General features: G+C 38.0%; 2 protein-coding genes across 4 annotated transcripts; both read right to left on the bottom strand.

The window, feature by feature from the left end:
- Nucleotides 1–5,070: 5,070 nt before the first annotated feature.
- Nucleotides 5,071–7,055, bottom strand: parp11 (poly(ADP-ribose) polymerase family member 11). Its single transcript, XM_003444999.4, has 8 exons — nt 6,843–7,055; nt 6,644–6,754; nt 6,447–6,555; nt 6,294–6,363; nt 6,115–6,172; nt 5,856–5,989; nt 5,626–5,777; nt 5,071–5,520 (listed from the first exon to the last, which is right to left on the bottom strand). The coding sequence occupies exons 1-8, from the start codon at nt 6,933–6,935 to the stop codon at nt 5,222–5,224; spliced, it is 1,026 nt and encodes a 341-aa protein (XP_003445047.2). The 5' UTR covers nt 6,936–7,055; the 3' UTR covers nt 5,071–5,221.
- A 385-nt stretch (nt 7,056–7,440) lies between these two features.
- On the bottom strand, nt 7,441–14,420 carry LOC100707536 (poly [ADP-ribose] polymerase 11). Of its 3 annotated transcripts, none has more exons than XM_013271228.3 (8): nt 14,229–14,420; nt 13,849–13,973; nt 13,141–13,261; nt 12,880–12,955; nt 12,475–12,547; nt 11,911–12,038; nt 9,706–9,853; nt 7,441–9,621 (listed from the first exon to the last, which is right to left on the bottom strand). In XM_013271228.3, exons 1-8 carry the CDS (start codon nt 14,272–14,274, stop codon nt 9,319–9,321), a joined length of 1,020 nt encoding a protein of 339 aa, XP_013126682.1. In that variant the 5' UTR covers nt 14,275–14,420; the 3' UTR covers nt 7,441–9,318. The 3 variants fall into 3 exon arrangements, with proteins under 3 accessions (XP_013126682.1, XP_013126683.1, XP_003445048.1); XM_003445000.5 differs by having other exon boundaries at nt 8,057–9,621; nt 9,706–9,857; XM_013271229.3 differs by lacking the exon at nt 13,849–13,973 and having other exon boundaries at nt 9,706–9,857; nt 14,229–14,415.
- Nucleotides 14,421–14,598: the final 178 nt, after the last annotated feature.

Genomic DNA, 14,598 nt, shown 5'->3' with positions numbered 1-14,598 from the left:
TTTCCCCTAAAAAATGGAGTCACAATATGAGTGTTAGCTCAAGCAAGTACGTACCAAGCCCCCGAGGCTAGATTTGCACTTGAGCTGACAAGACTAATTAAAGACAGAGCTGGTATAGCAAGACTAGTGCGAAGTGTAATAAGTCTTCCACAAGTATTCTGAGAAGTGACAGGTTAGTACTATATGTCAGGATGCTGGTATATAAAATGCCATATGAACAGCAGCTGAATACAAGAATTACCATAAAGCATTAGGAATGAAGATATATATCAATAGCATTCAGCCATCAGGGTCTTCTCTTGTGTAACCAACTGCTAGTTTAAGAGACAGGCACCCTCTTGGAGTTGTTCCTCCATTATCTTAGTTATGCTGCTTCAGGCCCCTGCTGCTGTGGGATCTCCCACTGCACCACTCCAGTCTTCATATTTATTGACTCTGTGTCCACTCTGTGCTTTTTCTGTACATAATGCTTGTCGTGAAGTTGCACATTTCTGACCTGCTGTTACTGGCATGACCAACCTTCTGTGGCCCACACAACACTAAACACAATACTTTTAACATAGCTGTATTGTATGTTTGTTGCTGCCATGCCAGATATGAAATTTTAATCATGAGTTTGATTAAAAATGCTAGTTTTAACCTTTGTATTGAATTAATTAGTTTGTGTCTCCTCTCCAGGCTGTACTTAGCTTCCATCTGGTTTGGACCCAGGAGCTGCTAAATCAGTCCAGGGCCCTTGTGAGCTCTTCCTTTGCAGTGGTGGGGGGTGGGGGATCGTATTTTAGGGATTTTCAGATTATAATTTCTGCTTTTACTCAAATATATTTTGGTTTTATTGTCTGCACTTTTATTTTAAACCTTTAGTTGACTGTTTTGGTGATAAACTGTGTTGTTATAGGTCATACTATCCAGTATTATATGGTATGTGCAATAAAACCATTAGGAGCTGCAGCATTAGAGATACACATGAATAAATTTATAATTATGATCAGTTAATATCATGTGGTTTTTGGATCTAAATAATATGTATATTAGTCTGACAAGTGTCACTCCACATAATGAGCACTTTTACTTTTGATACTGGACAACAACCATAGATAAACAGACTTCACATATAGTTAAAGTACACACTTTGCCTCATGCTATGCTCAGGACATACTGGTACGGGACAGTAGGAGCAAACAGTTCCTATTGCAACACTTTTTTGGGGGGGGGGAGTAGATCATCCAGGAGAATGCTGGACAGTCAGTCAGCAGGTGGAGTTTTCCTCACTCCCAGCTGGATCATTGCTGCTTAGACCGGGGCTTGCAATATGGCAGCATCAGCTCTCCTTTTTATTAATGGAATGACCATGACCACGACATGCCCCAGCTCAGGTAGCTCCGGGACCATCTCTGACATTCTGAAAAGGTCAATGTGATAAATAAAATAAAATAAAGCTAAATTAAGTTTTTTTCATTTTTTAAAGAGCATCCAAGACCAAAATAGAATTATCAAGTACCACATTCCAGAATTTACTCCATCTCATGAAGACTCTCAACAATGTCGAGTATTTGAGAACTGAAATGTAATTTTCTCTTCAACCCTGTTACCTACTCTTGGTTTCATTAGAAGTGAATAGTGCCACAGTCTCAGTCTCTCCCCTCTCTCACTGACACACACACACACACACACACAAATACTGATCCACTAATTAGAGTTGGTCTTTTCATAAACTCAACATGTTGATATCATCTGATCAAGCAGACATCAAAGACTTTGTAATCACATGCCAGACTCTCTGAGCACACCAAGCTGTAAATATTTAAGAGGATATCAAACTTGACTCACTTATTGAGTTGAATGAACTCAAAGTCCTAGTTTCTAACATTTTAAAGTGTGCATTCCAAGTTAGCGTAAGTCTGTGAGGACATATTTTGTTATGTAATAAGAAGAATAACAGCACAGAATAAAGTATGTGCTTATTATGTGTCGAAAGACATTAGTGTTGAAACACCATCTGCTGGATTGAATGAGTCCATCATACCCAGAGGACCAATTAATTCATGTCAAATAGTTTCATGAGCGCTGATGACCCGGCTCTGTCTGGGAACAGGTCCATCCAATTAGGGCACAGCCACACAAACTTACCAAACAATATAAAATTAATTTTTCCCCGTATGTTATTCAACAAAAAATGAAAAATTCTTTTACTTCTTATGTCACACTAGAATTAAAAATCTGACTCTACAGCTGACAAATCGGCCCCTGTCTAATTTAGTCAAGGCCATCTGTGCTTCTTACTGTACTTTACACTCAACCGCCAATTAACTGTAAGAAACTGTTTGTGTTTCAGGAGATGAAAGGGATTCACACATGAGGGCTGCATGTGTGTGCGGGAGGTTCGATTATTGCCAGATATTTTGGGAGCAACAGCTGGAAACACTGTTAAACTACTAAAAACCACACTATGGGTATGAAAATGAGGCAGGGTCAGATAAACGGTTTGACCTTCTCCACTTCACCTGGCAGCAAACATATGGGAGTAGGGGAAAGGCACATGGGCAGTTCCTTATTTTGTGTATCAGCAAACTGAATTTCATCAGTATTTTTAAAAACGTGCAATAATGTCAACAAGTTGTGCTTTCCCGCCATAAATCATTAAACCACTAACACATTTTTTGTTCAGTATTGTGAGCAAATAACTGTAATTTGACATCTTAATCAAAAAATGAAATAATAATAAAAATATTGTTTACTGTTCTTAAATTGGTAATTTAATTTTTTTTTTTAAAGATTTAGCATTAAAAATAAAATTTTCATTAAAGATCTTGCACATATTGATAGATTACCATTACAGAAACCTTTTTTAAAAAAAGATTTAAGAAATTTTTTTATTGAAGACTTAAAAGAATATATAACACTTGTTCTGCATAAAATGTGATCCCTGTGATTGATGTACAGTATAGTATCTCTTTTTAGTAACCTCTTTTGTGTGGCTATTAGAAACTCGCAGATATGTCGGACCTTTAAGGGGGCACAAGTCAGAAATGTTGGAAACCAAAGGTCTAAATTACATTGAAAAATCCTCCAAACTAACTAGTAGCCCAATTTTGCAAATAAATGTAGTGGAACGGAAGGATAAAGTTGCATGAAATGAAAAGTTAAGTACCTTAAAATTGTAAATCTAAATCTGGTAATTCAGTTAATGTTCTTTCCACTTATAATAGTAAAAATAAACTGCCAAGAAAAACTGATACATCTAATGCGGACCAACTGATGCTGACCTGTGCCAAGAATGAATGAAAACTGTATCAACAGCAACCTCTCCTGGCAGTTTTGGTAAACTACAGCTAATCATTTTAAGCACGTGTTTAACAAAGCAGAGGGTGTGTGTAGAGTGGGGGCATGACCGTTTATGTTTTATTTCATTGAAACTTCTTGTTGGCATGGGGGAGTATTTGCTTTGGGTGTGAATGGAAAATGCTTGTTGTGACATGTATGGTTATAAAAATATACAGCATATAGCTGTGAAACAGGTTTTCAAGTGACGTTTCTGTTTCGTGGTGAAACAGAAACTTCTATAATGAACGCGCGTTTCGTAGCCTTAACTGTACCAATTTAGAAATATTATAACACATGTAATGGTGAGTTCTTTCACATAAGGAAGATTTTGTGCTTAATGCTGTTTTACTGCTCGGGCAGATGGGCACAGATGTTCTCTTTGATATATATTGATTGTGCAGGTTTGGTTCTCAACATGCACAGCTGGCAAAATCTCACAAAATGAATATCTGTGTATAGGTTACTGTGCTTATAGCATGAAAATATTTAAAATCTCAATAGACTATTAACTTTTCCGATGTCGTAAAATAAAAATTCTCCTAGAATGAGACATTTTTTGTATAATTACATGACAGTACATTTAGAAAAAGACTGAACAGTATGGTTTGTTTGGAGTTTTTTTTCTGAACAAGCCACAAGACCTCTGTAACAAAGTCCTTTGGACAGATGAGACTGAAATGGAGATGTTTAGCAATATTGCACAGCAATATTTGTTGAAAACACCCATCCATCCATCCATCCATCCATCCATCCACTTCAGCTTATCCAATTCAGGGCCACAGGGGGGCTGGAGTCTATCCCAACAACAAGAGGGTGAAATTGGTGAAAACATATCAATACAAACACCTCATACTAACTGTTAAGCATTGTGGGGGAGGGGTGATGATTCTGGCTTATTTTGTAGCTACAGTATATGGGACCCTTGCAGTCATTGACTCTGTATACCAAAGTGTACTAGAGTGAAATGTGAGGCCATCTGTCCTCCAACTAAAGCCTGGTCAAAGTTGGGTAAGTGCAACACTACAATCCCAAGCCAAGCCAAATCTACAACAGAATGGCTAAAAAAGAGAAAAGAATAAAGGTTTTCCAGTGGTCTAGTCAAAGACCAGAACTCAAGGTGAATGAAATACTGTGTCGTGACCTTAAGAGAGCTGAACATAAATAACTGCCCCCAAACCTCAAAAGTGAAGGAACTCTGTAAAGAAGAGTAGGTCAAAATCTCTTCACAATTTCAATTTCTTATGTGAAAGACTGACGGAATCAAACAGAAAATTATTACTTCAAGTTATTGCTGCTAAAGATGCTTCTAAAGTAACTGAATCATATGTTGTTTTTCCACATCCTGCACAGAGCCCTATAAAAGCTTTTTTGTCCACATATATGTAAAACAGATGAACAACAACAAGCTACATGAGCTTAGAATTTAATTTCCTTAACCTCGCACATGTTATTTTAAAATGCTTGCGAATGTTATGTCCAGCACAAATACAAACATCAACATCAGAACAGGAATAAACACACATGCAGACTTTGATTTGGTTCTGCTGGCGTATTTATTTATTTATGAAGCTATATTATTACTAAATTAAATAGAAATAAATTAGATGGGAATCTACATTACATGACCACAAGTATTATATTCAACTATTCTAATAATAAGCAGTAGCACCTGGTAAGTAAACTCATTTTTAGTAGTACTTCTGATCCAAAGTAATGAAATGTAAAGATAACTTTGCTGACTGATTGTCTTGCTGAAAACGACCTAGTTTATTGCAAATTTGTCAAAAAAATGTTAAAAATGTTGTCAAAATGCTGTAAAAACTTCATCGAAGCCATCAGGAGTTATGCTTGAAATGTACCGTTTGAGGTAGCCATGTTGATCTTGCACATGTTGCGCTCAGCTGTACTGAATCACATACTCCGGATATATTTGATTTGGATCAAAAATGACAAAAATATTAGGATGAGAGACATCATCAACACAGCTGTCATGCAAGTTTTCGGGACTCCCATGATCGGGTTTTTGGAAATGAGATCGTCCAACAACTGGTTTTCCAGTCATCACCCGAGCCAAAAATATAATTTTAGTTTTTCCAGAGTGTACACGTTGTGTTTCCCCACCATAAACTGGCAGTGGTTTCGAGCTGCTCTTACTGTATCCGTCGGCATATGCTGCATATCTGGCAAAATAAATTCCTACGTAAAAAAAGAAACTTAGATCAGCTGAGAAGAAAAAAGAGAGAAGAAATGGTGAAGAGTTCGAAATTCAGATTTGCACCTTTATCAAAACAATGAATTTACCTTTGCCATATGTGCTGCCATGTTGTCCAGCTAACCGTACATCAAAGTTATACTTGCAAATGTAATCCACATTTTTAATATCGGTCCCATGAAAGAGTTGTTTCTCTTGAATTTCTTGAATGCCTTGAATCCTCATCAGCTGTTTCTTTTTCCTTTGATGCAAATAGAAAAATAATGGTAATAAAGAAAAGAAATTATTAACAAAAAACATAGTGTAAAACTTAACTTACCTGCAATATAATTCCCAAAGATCCAAATTCTGTATCCTGTTGATTGACAGAATGGTTTTGCCCAACACCCCATCAGTCTTTACATAATGTTCCACTGTCTGATACTCGGGGGAGTGTTCACTCAGAGGGATTAACTTTAAAAAGTATCAGAAACCAGTTATTGCTGAAATATCTGCGGTTTTAATCTATGCTTCTAACTGTATTGTATATTTGTGCTCTAGCTGTAGATATTTTGGACATTAAGTAACATTTTTGTCACCTGGTATGGCGATTCGGGATCAAATGATTCCCAGGAAGGGAGGCTGAAACAGGAACACCTGCGGGAGGAGAGTTAAGTTTCCATTGTGCTGAAACTTTCACTTTCATTTTGATAGAAACTATACTGACACTAACTTGTAAACCTCACTGCTGTTACAATTGAGAATATAAAAATTGTACCTTTTTTCAGTGTTGTAACTCCTCTTGATTCTTTTTTGCCTCGTTGTGGTGAGGTCTGTCAGTAGCATTTCTACACAGAAACACATGTATTAATCTGAGCCAAGTTCTTAATGTGTGAATGAAGACTGTGAGCATGAAAATGCGCAAAATTACCAGAGAAATCAATCCTGTAACTGAAAGAAGATGTGTTTAAAATATCCTTGGAGTTTTTCAGGTAAAACGTGTCAACATCCTCACTGCTAAGGGTGAGATTGTGGTCATCCTACAGAAAAGGACAAGAAAGTAGAAAAGTAAGCTTTATTTTACAGTACATAACCAGGTAGTGTGGTCTAAAGAAATACACAAGTTACCTCAAACTGGTGCCAATGTCCACAGTCGGCCAGGTAATACCACCAGCAAGGGGTGTCAGATGTATCCATATCCTCTTCTGTATTTTCCCCCATTTTTTGTCGTTGTGGTTTCTTGTTGTCAGAAATGTAACTGATTATATCACAGAAAAAGGCTGAAAAATTAACCACATAGTGTGGTCTAAAGAAATAAACAAGTTACCTCAAACTGGCTGCACTGTCCATAGTCAGCCAGGTAATACCAGCACCCAGGGGTGTCAGATGTATCCATATCCTCTTCTGTATTTTCCAACATTTTTTGTTGTTGTTGTTTCTTGTTGTCAGAAATTCAACTGATTATATCAAGAAAAAGCTGAAAAAGTAACCTGCTTCCTCTCTATGACTTAACTACTGGTGTTTCTGACTCCTCATCACTCAAAGCTCATTCATAGACACACCTTCTACCTAGCCCTAGAAAACAAAGTAGATCACATGACACTGTATGCACAGTATAATTAGTTATCAGTCTTCTAGCCTGAAAGATGGTCTACAATAATTATTTTATGTATTTAAATTGAAAAGTTTATTAATTGTGACATGCAAATTACAGACATGTATAGCTTAACACACTCATAGCTGTGAGATGTTTTTTCCCCCATACATTTAATATAAATAAACTCAAAGTACCACAAGTGCACCACCTTGTGGTATCACCTTGTGCAGGTCGAAAACACATACAAACATGGTCATACAACTAATTGAACAAATGCAGACAGAAAAGTAATTTTACATTACAGTACAACAAGTGTGCTGAGCACATTTTTTTTAATTACACAAAGTGCAAAAATAAACCTGCATTATTCAGGTTTTAACATCAAACCCAGATGACTTGGAAATTAAATTCAATGTTGAATTGTTACAATTTTAAAAATTAACTTCATTGGAGGCAACACGGTGATGCAGTGGTATCACCTCACAGCAATAGGGTTTATCCTGCCTGGGGCGTCCCTGTGCCTTTGTGGCAAGGAAGTGGCGGGAAGGCCTGGCTCACAGTCTCTGCTCTAATTCATTCCAAAGGTGTTCTATCAGGCTGAGGTCAGGACTCAGTGCAGGCCAGTCACATTCTTCTACACCACACTCCCTCATTCATGTCTTTATGGACCTTTCTTTGTGCTCTGGTGCACAGCCATGTTGGAACAGGAAGGGGCCATCCCCAAACTGTTCACACAAAGTTGGGAGCATGTCATTGTTCAAAATGTCTTGGCTTGGTATGCTGAAGCATTATGAGTTCCTTTCACTGGAACTACCCCACAGCATCATCCCTCCTCAAACAAACTTTACACTTGGCACAGTGAGGTCAGACAAGTACCGTTCTCCTGGCAACCACCGCAGCAGCTCGGCCATGGAAATCCATTCCACGAAGCTCTCTATGCTGAGTTTCTGAGCCAATCTGAAGGCCATGAAGTTTGGAGGTCTGTGGTGACTCTGCAGAAAGTTGACAACCTCTGCAGCACTATGCCCCTCAGCATCGGCTAAATCTGCTGTGGGATTTTATGTGGCCTAAGACTTTGTGGCTAAGTTGCTGTTGTTACCAGTTGCTGCAATTTTGTTACCAATAACAGTTGACTATGGAATATTTGGTAATGAGAAAATTTCATGACTGGATTTGTTGCAAACGTGGCATCCTATCACAGTACCACACTGGAATTCACTGATCTCCTGCGATTGATCCATTCTTTCACAAATGTTTGTAGAAGCAGTCTGCACGCCTAGGTGCTGGATTTTACACACCTGCGGCCATGAAAGTGATTGGAACGCCTTAATTCAATATCTGCACTGCTAGGTGAATACTTCTGGCAATGTATTATATCTTAGGCTAATCTGTGATCCTAGTTTGGCCATACATGTGGATGTGAGTGTGAATGATTGATTGCTTCTCTGTTATGAACGTGACAGACCCAAAATAATTTAGAAAACAGATGGACAAACTTGGTTGAAAACCCCAATGAAACTCAGTGGTCAGAAAAGATGCACAGAAACGAATTGCTCAGGGACGACATCACACATTTTACATGTTTATGTCAATATGACACAATTAGAAACCCTTTCATGGAAAGGGCGGAAAAGTGCAAGATAAAAAAAATGCAGAGGTAGGAGCGTTTTTATGACAAAAACATGAACAAAAATCCATGCTTATATAATACATGGTACTACTAGACACAGATTTTCAGAACATGGTGCAAAATGAGTGAGCAGAGCATGTTCTTGGATTTATAAAGAAGCATATGTATGGCACTGTGGAAGTAGAGGGAGTGATGGAGCCGGTGGTCGGATATTGCCTATGATCTACAGGCTGCAAGCACCACTCTTATTTTATCTAAGCAAATGTGCACACATATTCAGTAAGCAAGCATAGACTCAGGATTAAAGATAAAAACAGCACAAAGACCGTCTTCGGTTAGCATTTTTTAAGTCATGGAAACGTTCTAACTTCTGGGTCCAATTACGTATGCTGTACAGTATACAATTTGACACAAAGTCCTTACTGTCTTTCCAAACTTCTTCAAAGGCACTTAGATGACCCATGCTCCATTCAGCCATGGAAATGAATTATCCTGTCATCTAATTTCATATCCTAGCTTTTCCAGCCTTTATTAAAAAAAGTTGGTATCATTTTCTTAGGCATCAGTAGAACTCAATCAGATACTCTGGATAAATCTGATTACTGTCAAAAATGACATAGATCTTTGGATTGGCCATATCATCCACACAACTGTCATAGAAGTTGGTGAAACTGGCATCCTTAGAGGGTGGTCTGCAGTACATTGGATGACCAACTGTGTATTCTCCAACAAGCACTCTGGCCAGGAACATGGTCTTATAGGGCGGCTCACTCGCAAATATCGGTGGTGCGAGTCCATGTCTCTGTAAGGTGGTGTTGTGTTTCCCTGTGGTGTGACAGAATTTACTGGAGTATTTGGCATCGCGGGCAAAGTAGCTCCCTGCAGGAAAGACAAGAGCGCAATGTTAAAACTGGACAAAAGGAGAGTAGCGAAGTCTTTCATGATACAACATAAAAGATCTACCTTTGCCATAGACATCGCCATGGCTTCCTGTGAGCCGCCAGTCAAAGTTAAATGTACATATAGCTTGTATATTGCTGTGTCCCGTGCCATGAAACAGCATTCGCTCCTCAATATCCAGTGTTCGCTTGACTTTTCGCAACTGTGTTTTCTTCCTTAGAGGAGTACCAAGGAATGACAACATAAAACAAATAATGACTTTGATACTGCATGACTGTACAAAGTTTGATCAGTGAAAAGTTCAGCAACTTTTCCCATGAAGAGCAAAATTTTAATTTTGCCCCATCTATGAAATTCAGGATTTTCACCTTGTGCACCTCTAGATCACTTCCAGTACTGCTGCTATTTTTAGATCATTTCCTGAAAGGCCTGCTTGGACCACTTGCACACAGTACAGAAAGCAAACTTCAACTAAATTCACACGCATTAAACAGTTTGGAAATGGCTGTGGGCTGTCAGCTGTGAAGATGAATACCTTGTACCAATGCCCCTAGTCTCTAGCACTTGTGGCTCAGGTGGTAGAGCGCATTGTCTACTGACTTGGAAGGCCAGTTGGTTGATCCTTGACTCCTACAGTTTGCATGGTGAATTATCTTCGGGCAAGATACCGAACCCCGAGTTGACCCTGATACATCTGTCGCAATGTGAATGTGAGAAAGGGCTTAGGTATAGATAAAAGCGGCATATGAATGTATGTGTGAACGACACTTGTAATACAAAGTGCTTTAAGTACTATTTTAAGCAGAAAGGCGCAATATAAGTACCATTAAAACAATAACAATAATAGAAACTGACCTATGTGGTTAGGAAAAGACTTTTTTGACATTTGGAAGATGTTTCTGGAGCTATTAAAGACTGGGGACATTGAGGAACTGGAGAGAGAGAGTGAAGTAATGAAAATATGCAACTACATTTGGGAATGTATACAGTATAGACTATCCTGTACTTTTTTTTGTATTTTATTTTATATTTTTTTAAATTTCCTTTAGTATTATTAATATTATTTTTATTATTATTATTATTATTATTTTTTAATTTGTTTTTTGAATGTCTTGTGTTCTTAGTGCTTTCTTACTGCCATGTGTTCAAGGTGTTAAAAGTGTTGGATGTTTATGAATACAAAATTCAATAAATATGTTTACAATAAGAACAATAATAATAACAACAGTACAGTAATTTATTGTGTGTTGACATGTTAGGATGTGCTAGCAAGTGAAAAAAAACCTGAAAACAGCTTTTGTTTCTGACCCAGTCACCTTGCACTATATTCACCTCGTGGGGAATACAGGTAAGCTTGATCTAACAATGTATAGAAAATATGTACAAACGTGGGCTTCGAAGTGGATAAGGTTCCGGTTCCACTGAATGGTTATTATCAAACAGAAAAAAAAGAGTCCTCTGCCTTTTCAGAAGGCCGGAATGAGCAGCCAGCTCAGAAACTTCCCAATCACAAAGCGTTTTCATCATCATCATCATCATCATCATCATCATCATTTATTTATATAGCACTTTAAAAACACACCTGGTAGACCAAAGTGCTGTACAATACTAATATGCACATAGTAATAAAAAAATAAATAAATAAAAATAAGAGGTATATGTATAAACTGACGCCTTTTAGTGAATTAATTTGTTCAACCACATAAACTTACAAGTGCATTGTGAATTCGTCCCACGGGGTCAAACTGGCATTACATTTCTGGGACATTTTTGAGAAAAAATTTGGCACAAACACCCTGAACTGTAGCAGTTGCCAACATGCCACTGCATGCCCACACAGCCAGCACTGTAAAGGCAGGAGTTTTACTTCCTTTGCCCTATTCAACAGACTTTGTTTTCCTTTATAAAATGAAAATTAAATTACATTCAAGTTGAAGAGATGCCTTTTTGACACAGTGCAGGTGATCCAGTGTGAATTACAGATGCATACTGGAAATTTCCACGAAGCGATCTAGAAGTAGCACAAGTGCACATTGTGCACAGGAGACGAGCTTGAAGAAGACGTCGGCTAAAAGGGGTGGATTCATGGAATTCAGTTCAATTCTTTAATTTATGCTAAGAAAAAAGCCAGCATCTTTAATGGAAATTTGGGAAAACTAGAATTTACATTTTTCCCAGTGTCACTAATGGAATGCAATGAAGTATAATTAAGGCAGTACGTACAATGAAACATTTTTCCTCACAAAAATGTAGAAAATAATATTCTACCTGCAGAAGAACTCCCATAAATCCAGGTTCTGGATCCTCTGGATGGATTTAATTGGATGATCCATTGTTCTTTCATACAGTCTGGCTACTTCTTTAAATTCATATGTGTCTCTGCCAAGCTGGATGAGCTGCAAAGGCAAGAAACACTCACATAACTCTACCTTTTTCTGCAGTGTGTTTCAAATATAGATATATATCTATATATATATTTTCCTCTTTTTCTCTCTCATTTGCAAATGTTTGACCTCAGGCTGAACAAAGTTGGGAACTTCTGGACTGACAAAACACTGCATACAATCACATGCACACCCTTCTAAATGTTTTGACCAGTCTGCACTGTTTTTGTAAGAACCCCAAGTCCATGTCTTTGATTTTTGAAAATAAAGCATAACGAAGTGTAAGAGTCTCAGTGCTTCTGTAGCAACTGCATAACCTTTTATTCCATGTTTGTCACTATTTTTACATCAGAAATCAGAAGAACATAAAGGTATCATCTCAATACTAAAAATGTGTGAACCAAGCTAAGAGGAACAATAATATGTGTTTCCGTACTTCTGTACTCACCTGATAGGGCTCATCTGTGTTTATTCTCTCCCAGTGACAGGGAACAGGCAAAGCGAGATTATCACAAATAAACCTGAGAGGATCAACAAAGGAGAAGAGTCAGTAAACAAATCACTGCATCAGAATGAGAATGGATGTGTTTGCTTTATGCTCAGACACAAAAATAATTCAACGCTTGCAAAAAAAAGAAAAAAGAAAAAAAGGGGGGCAAAAGGCAATTGTTCTCTTTTCTTTTGTTAATTTCATTTCCAGGATTTTAAGGACAAGAGATGCTTGACCCCTAAACTTCCATTTAATACATGGTCTTCTTAAACCCCTTTAACATAACTTTTCCGTGATAGCAAGTAAATAAAACCAAAATATAAAAAGGCTCTCTGGATGTACACTCAAACCATCAAATCTTACCTAAATCCAGTTGCAGAGTGGAGGGAGCGTTTGATCGGCCGTTGCTTTCCTGTTGTTACATTTATCTGTCGCATAACTGTTTGGGGATTTAATGACAATTAAGTGTTCATGTGCAATTTCTTTAACAAAATAAACAACAGAAAAACTAACTCATCCTCAGTATAGAACTGATGTGACGTGATTTCCTTTAAAGAAGCTTTAACACTCTCAGCCTGGATAAAGTACCTTTAGAATTACTTTAATTAACTCATGAGTTTGCACCTGAGAAGTCCAGTCTGTATGTGTACTTGGCTGTGTAAAACTCCATCACACCACGCTGGTTCCTGTTGTAGCACTGCTCAATCTGAGCGCTGGTCACAGAGCAGGCTGCACTGGGATCAATCTGACAGGGAAATAAAAGGAAAATAAGAGTTAACCAGCCAATCAGTTAATTAACACTTAGTTAAGAGACTTGATTCTTTATTTAGGTCAAAGGCTTAAAATTTATCTGAAAAAACATCAATTTTTTGGTTTGACTTAAAGCTCATCTTATAAATCGACACTTATATATTTGGTGGTTTGAGCTACTGGTGGGATAAATAAGACAGCTGAGTGTAACTCGCTGTCAGAAACTGATAAACCAGGAAAACACATTTTAAATGTGTTCATGGATTTTTGATGCATCATTGTTAAATTCCTTTTAATTGCAGTTTAACACATAACCTAAGTAGTGTTTGGAAATGAGAATGGCAGTTTGCTGGCACATGATGGCCATTTTTGTGCCTCCCTATAATCAACCCAAGGCAATGTTTTGTTTTTTTTCCCTTTCTTTTTCCTATAAATGTATTGATGATGAGCTAAAGGGGGGAATAAAAACCTGCAGAGTCTGGCAAAATACGACCAAAGGAGGGGCGATATGCTGGGCATACAGAGTAAAGCCAGTTACAAAGTCTGCTATTGTGTATAAAGTTGTGGTATCATGTGAACTACCTCAAACATATGCCACACTCCACACTCAGCCAAGTAGAACCAGCACCAGTTGGGCTCTGAGGTGTCCATCTCCTCAATCTCAGTGGACTCCTCCTCTGACGATCTGATGGCTAACATAGCTAAATCTGAAATTAATAAGTGAAAACACGCCAACACACTTAGGCAAATAGCAACTAAAATACAAGAAAGTATGGGGGAGGGCCTAAGGTGGTGTTTTGGTCGTCAGACAGTCCTGACGTTGAGGACTTGTTTTTAGCAACGGTCGTGAGAGCATTACATCCTGTAAACAATTTCATACAATACAGGAAACTGCCATGTTGAACTAAGCTATCATTAGCGGATGCCGCACCCGACTCATCTCAACTCTACTGGTGTCTTACCAGTTTTCAGCCTGCCTCTGTCCTTATCGGAAAACAAAGCCTTCATACATGATCAACAAAGCCTCAGAAAAATCACAGGTTCCGTCTAAGCTTGGGGGACTGACGAAAACCATTTTCGTTATCCTAGGCGTTGTTTACTTTTATTTCCCCGTTCGTCATACACTCCACGTCAAAGCGTAGACGTCATGTAACTCCTCCCTCCTTGACAACGGGACACTGTTTCCCGGAGTTTGTCCTGACAGGCGCACTACCGGTGCAATACTGTGCAATGTGATACGGCTCAGGTGTTTTAAAGTTACAGACGCGGTAAAATAAATAAATAAATAAAATAAATTAAGAGGAATGTATGGAAACTTACTTACTAAAGTCA

The sequence above is a fragment of the Oreochromis niloticus genome, linkage group LG17 (genome assembly GCF_001858045.2).
Source record: "Oreochromis niloticus isolate F11D_XX linkage group LG17, O_niloticus_UMD_NMBU, whole genome shotgun sequence".
NCBI classification, from domain to species: Eukaryota; Metazoa; Chordata; class Actinopteri; order Cichliformes; family Cichlidae; genus Oreochromis; species Oreochromis niloticus.
The sequence above is the reverse complement of the archived record's forward strand: the minus strand, read 5'-3'. Positions and strand labels throughout refer to the sequence as shown.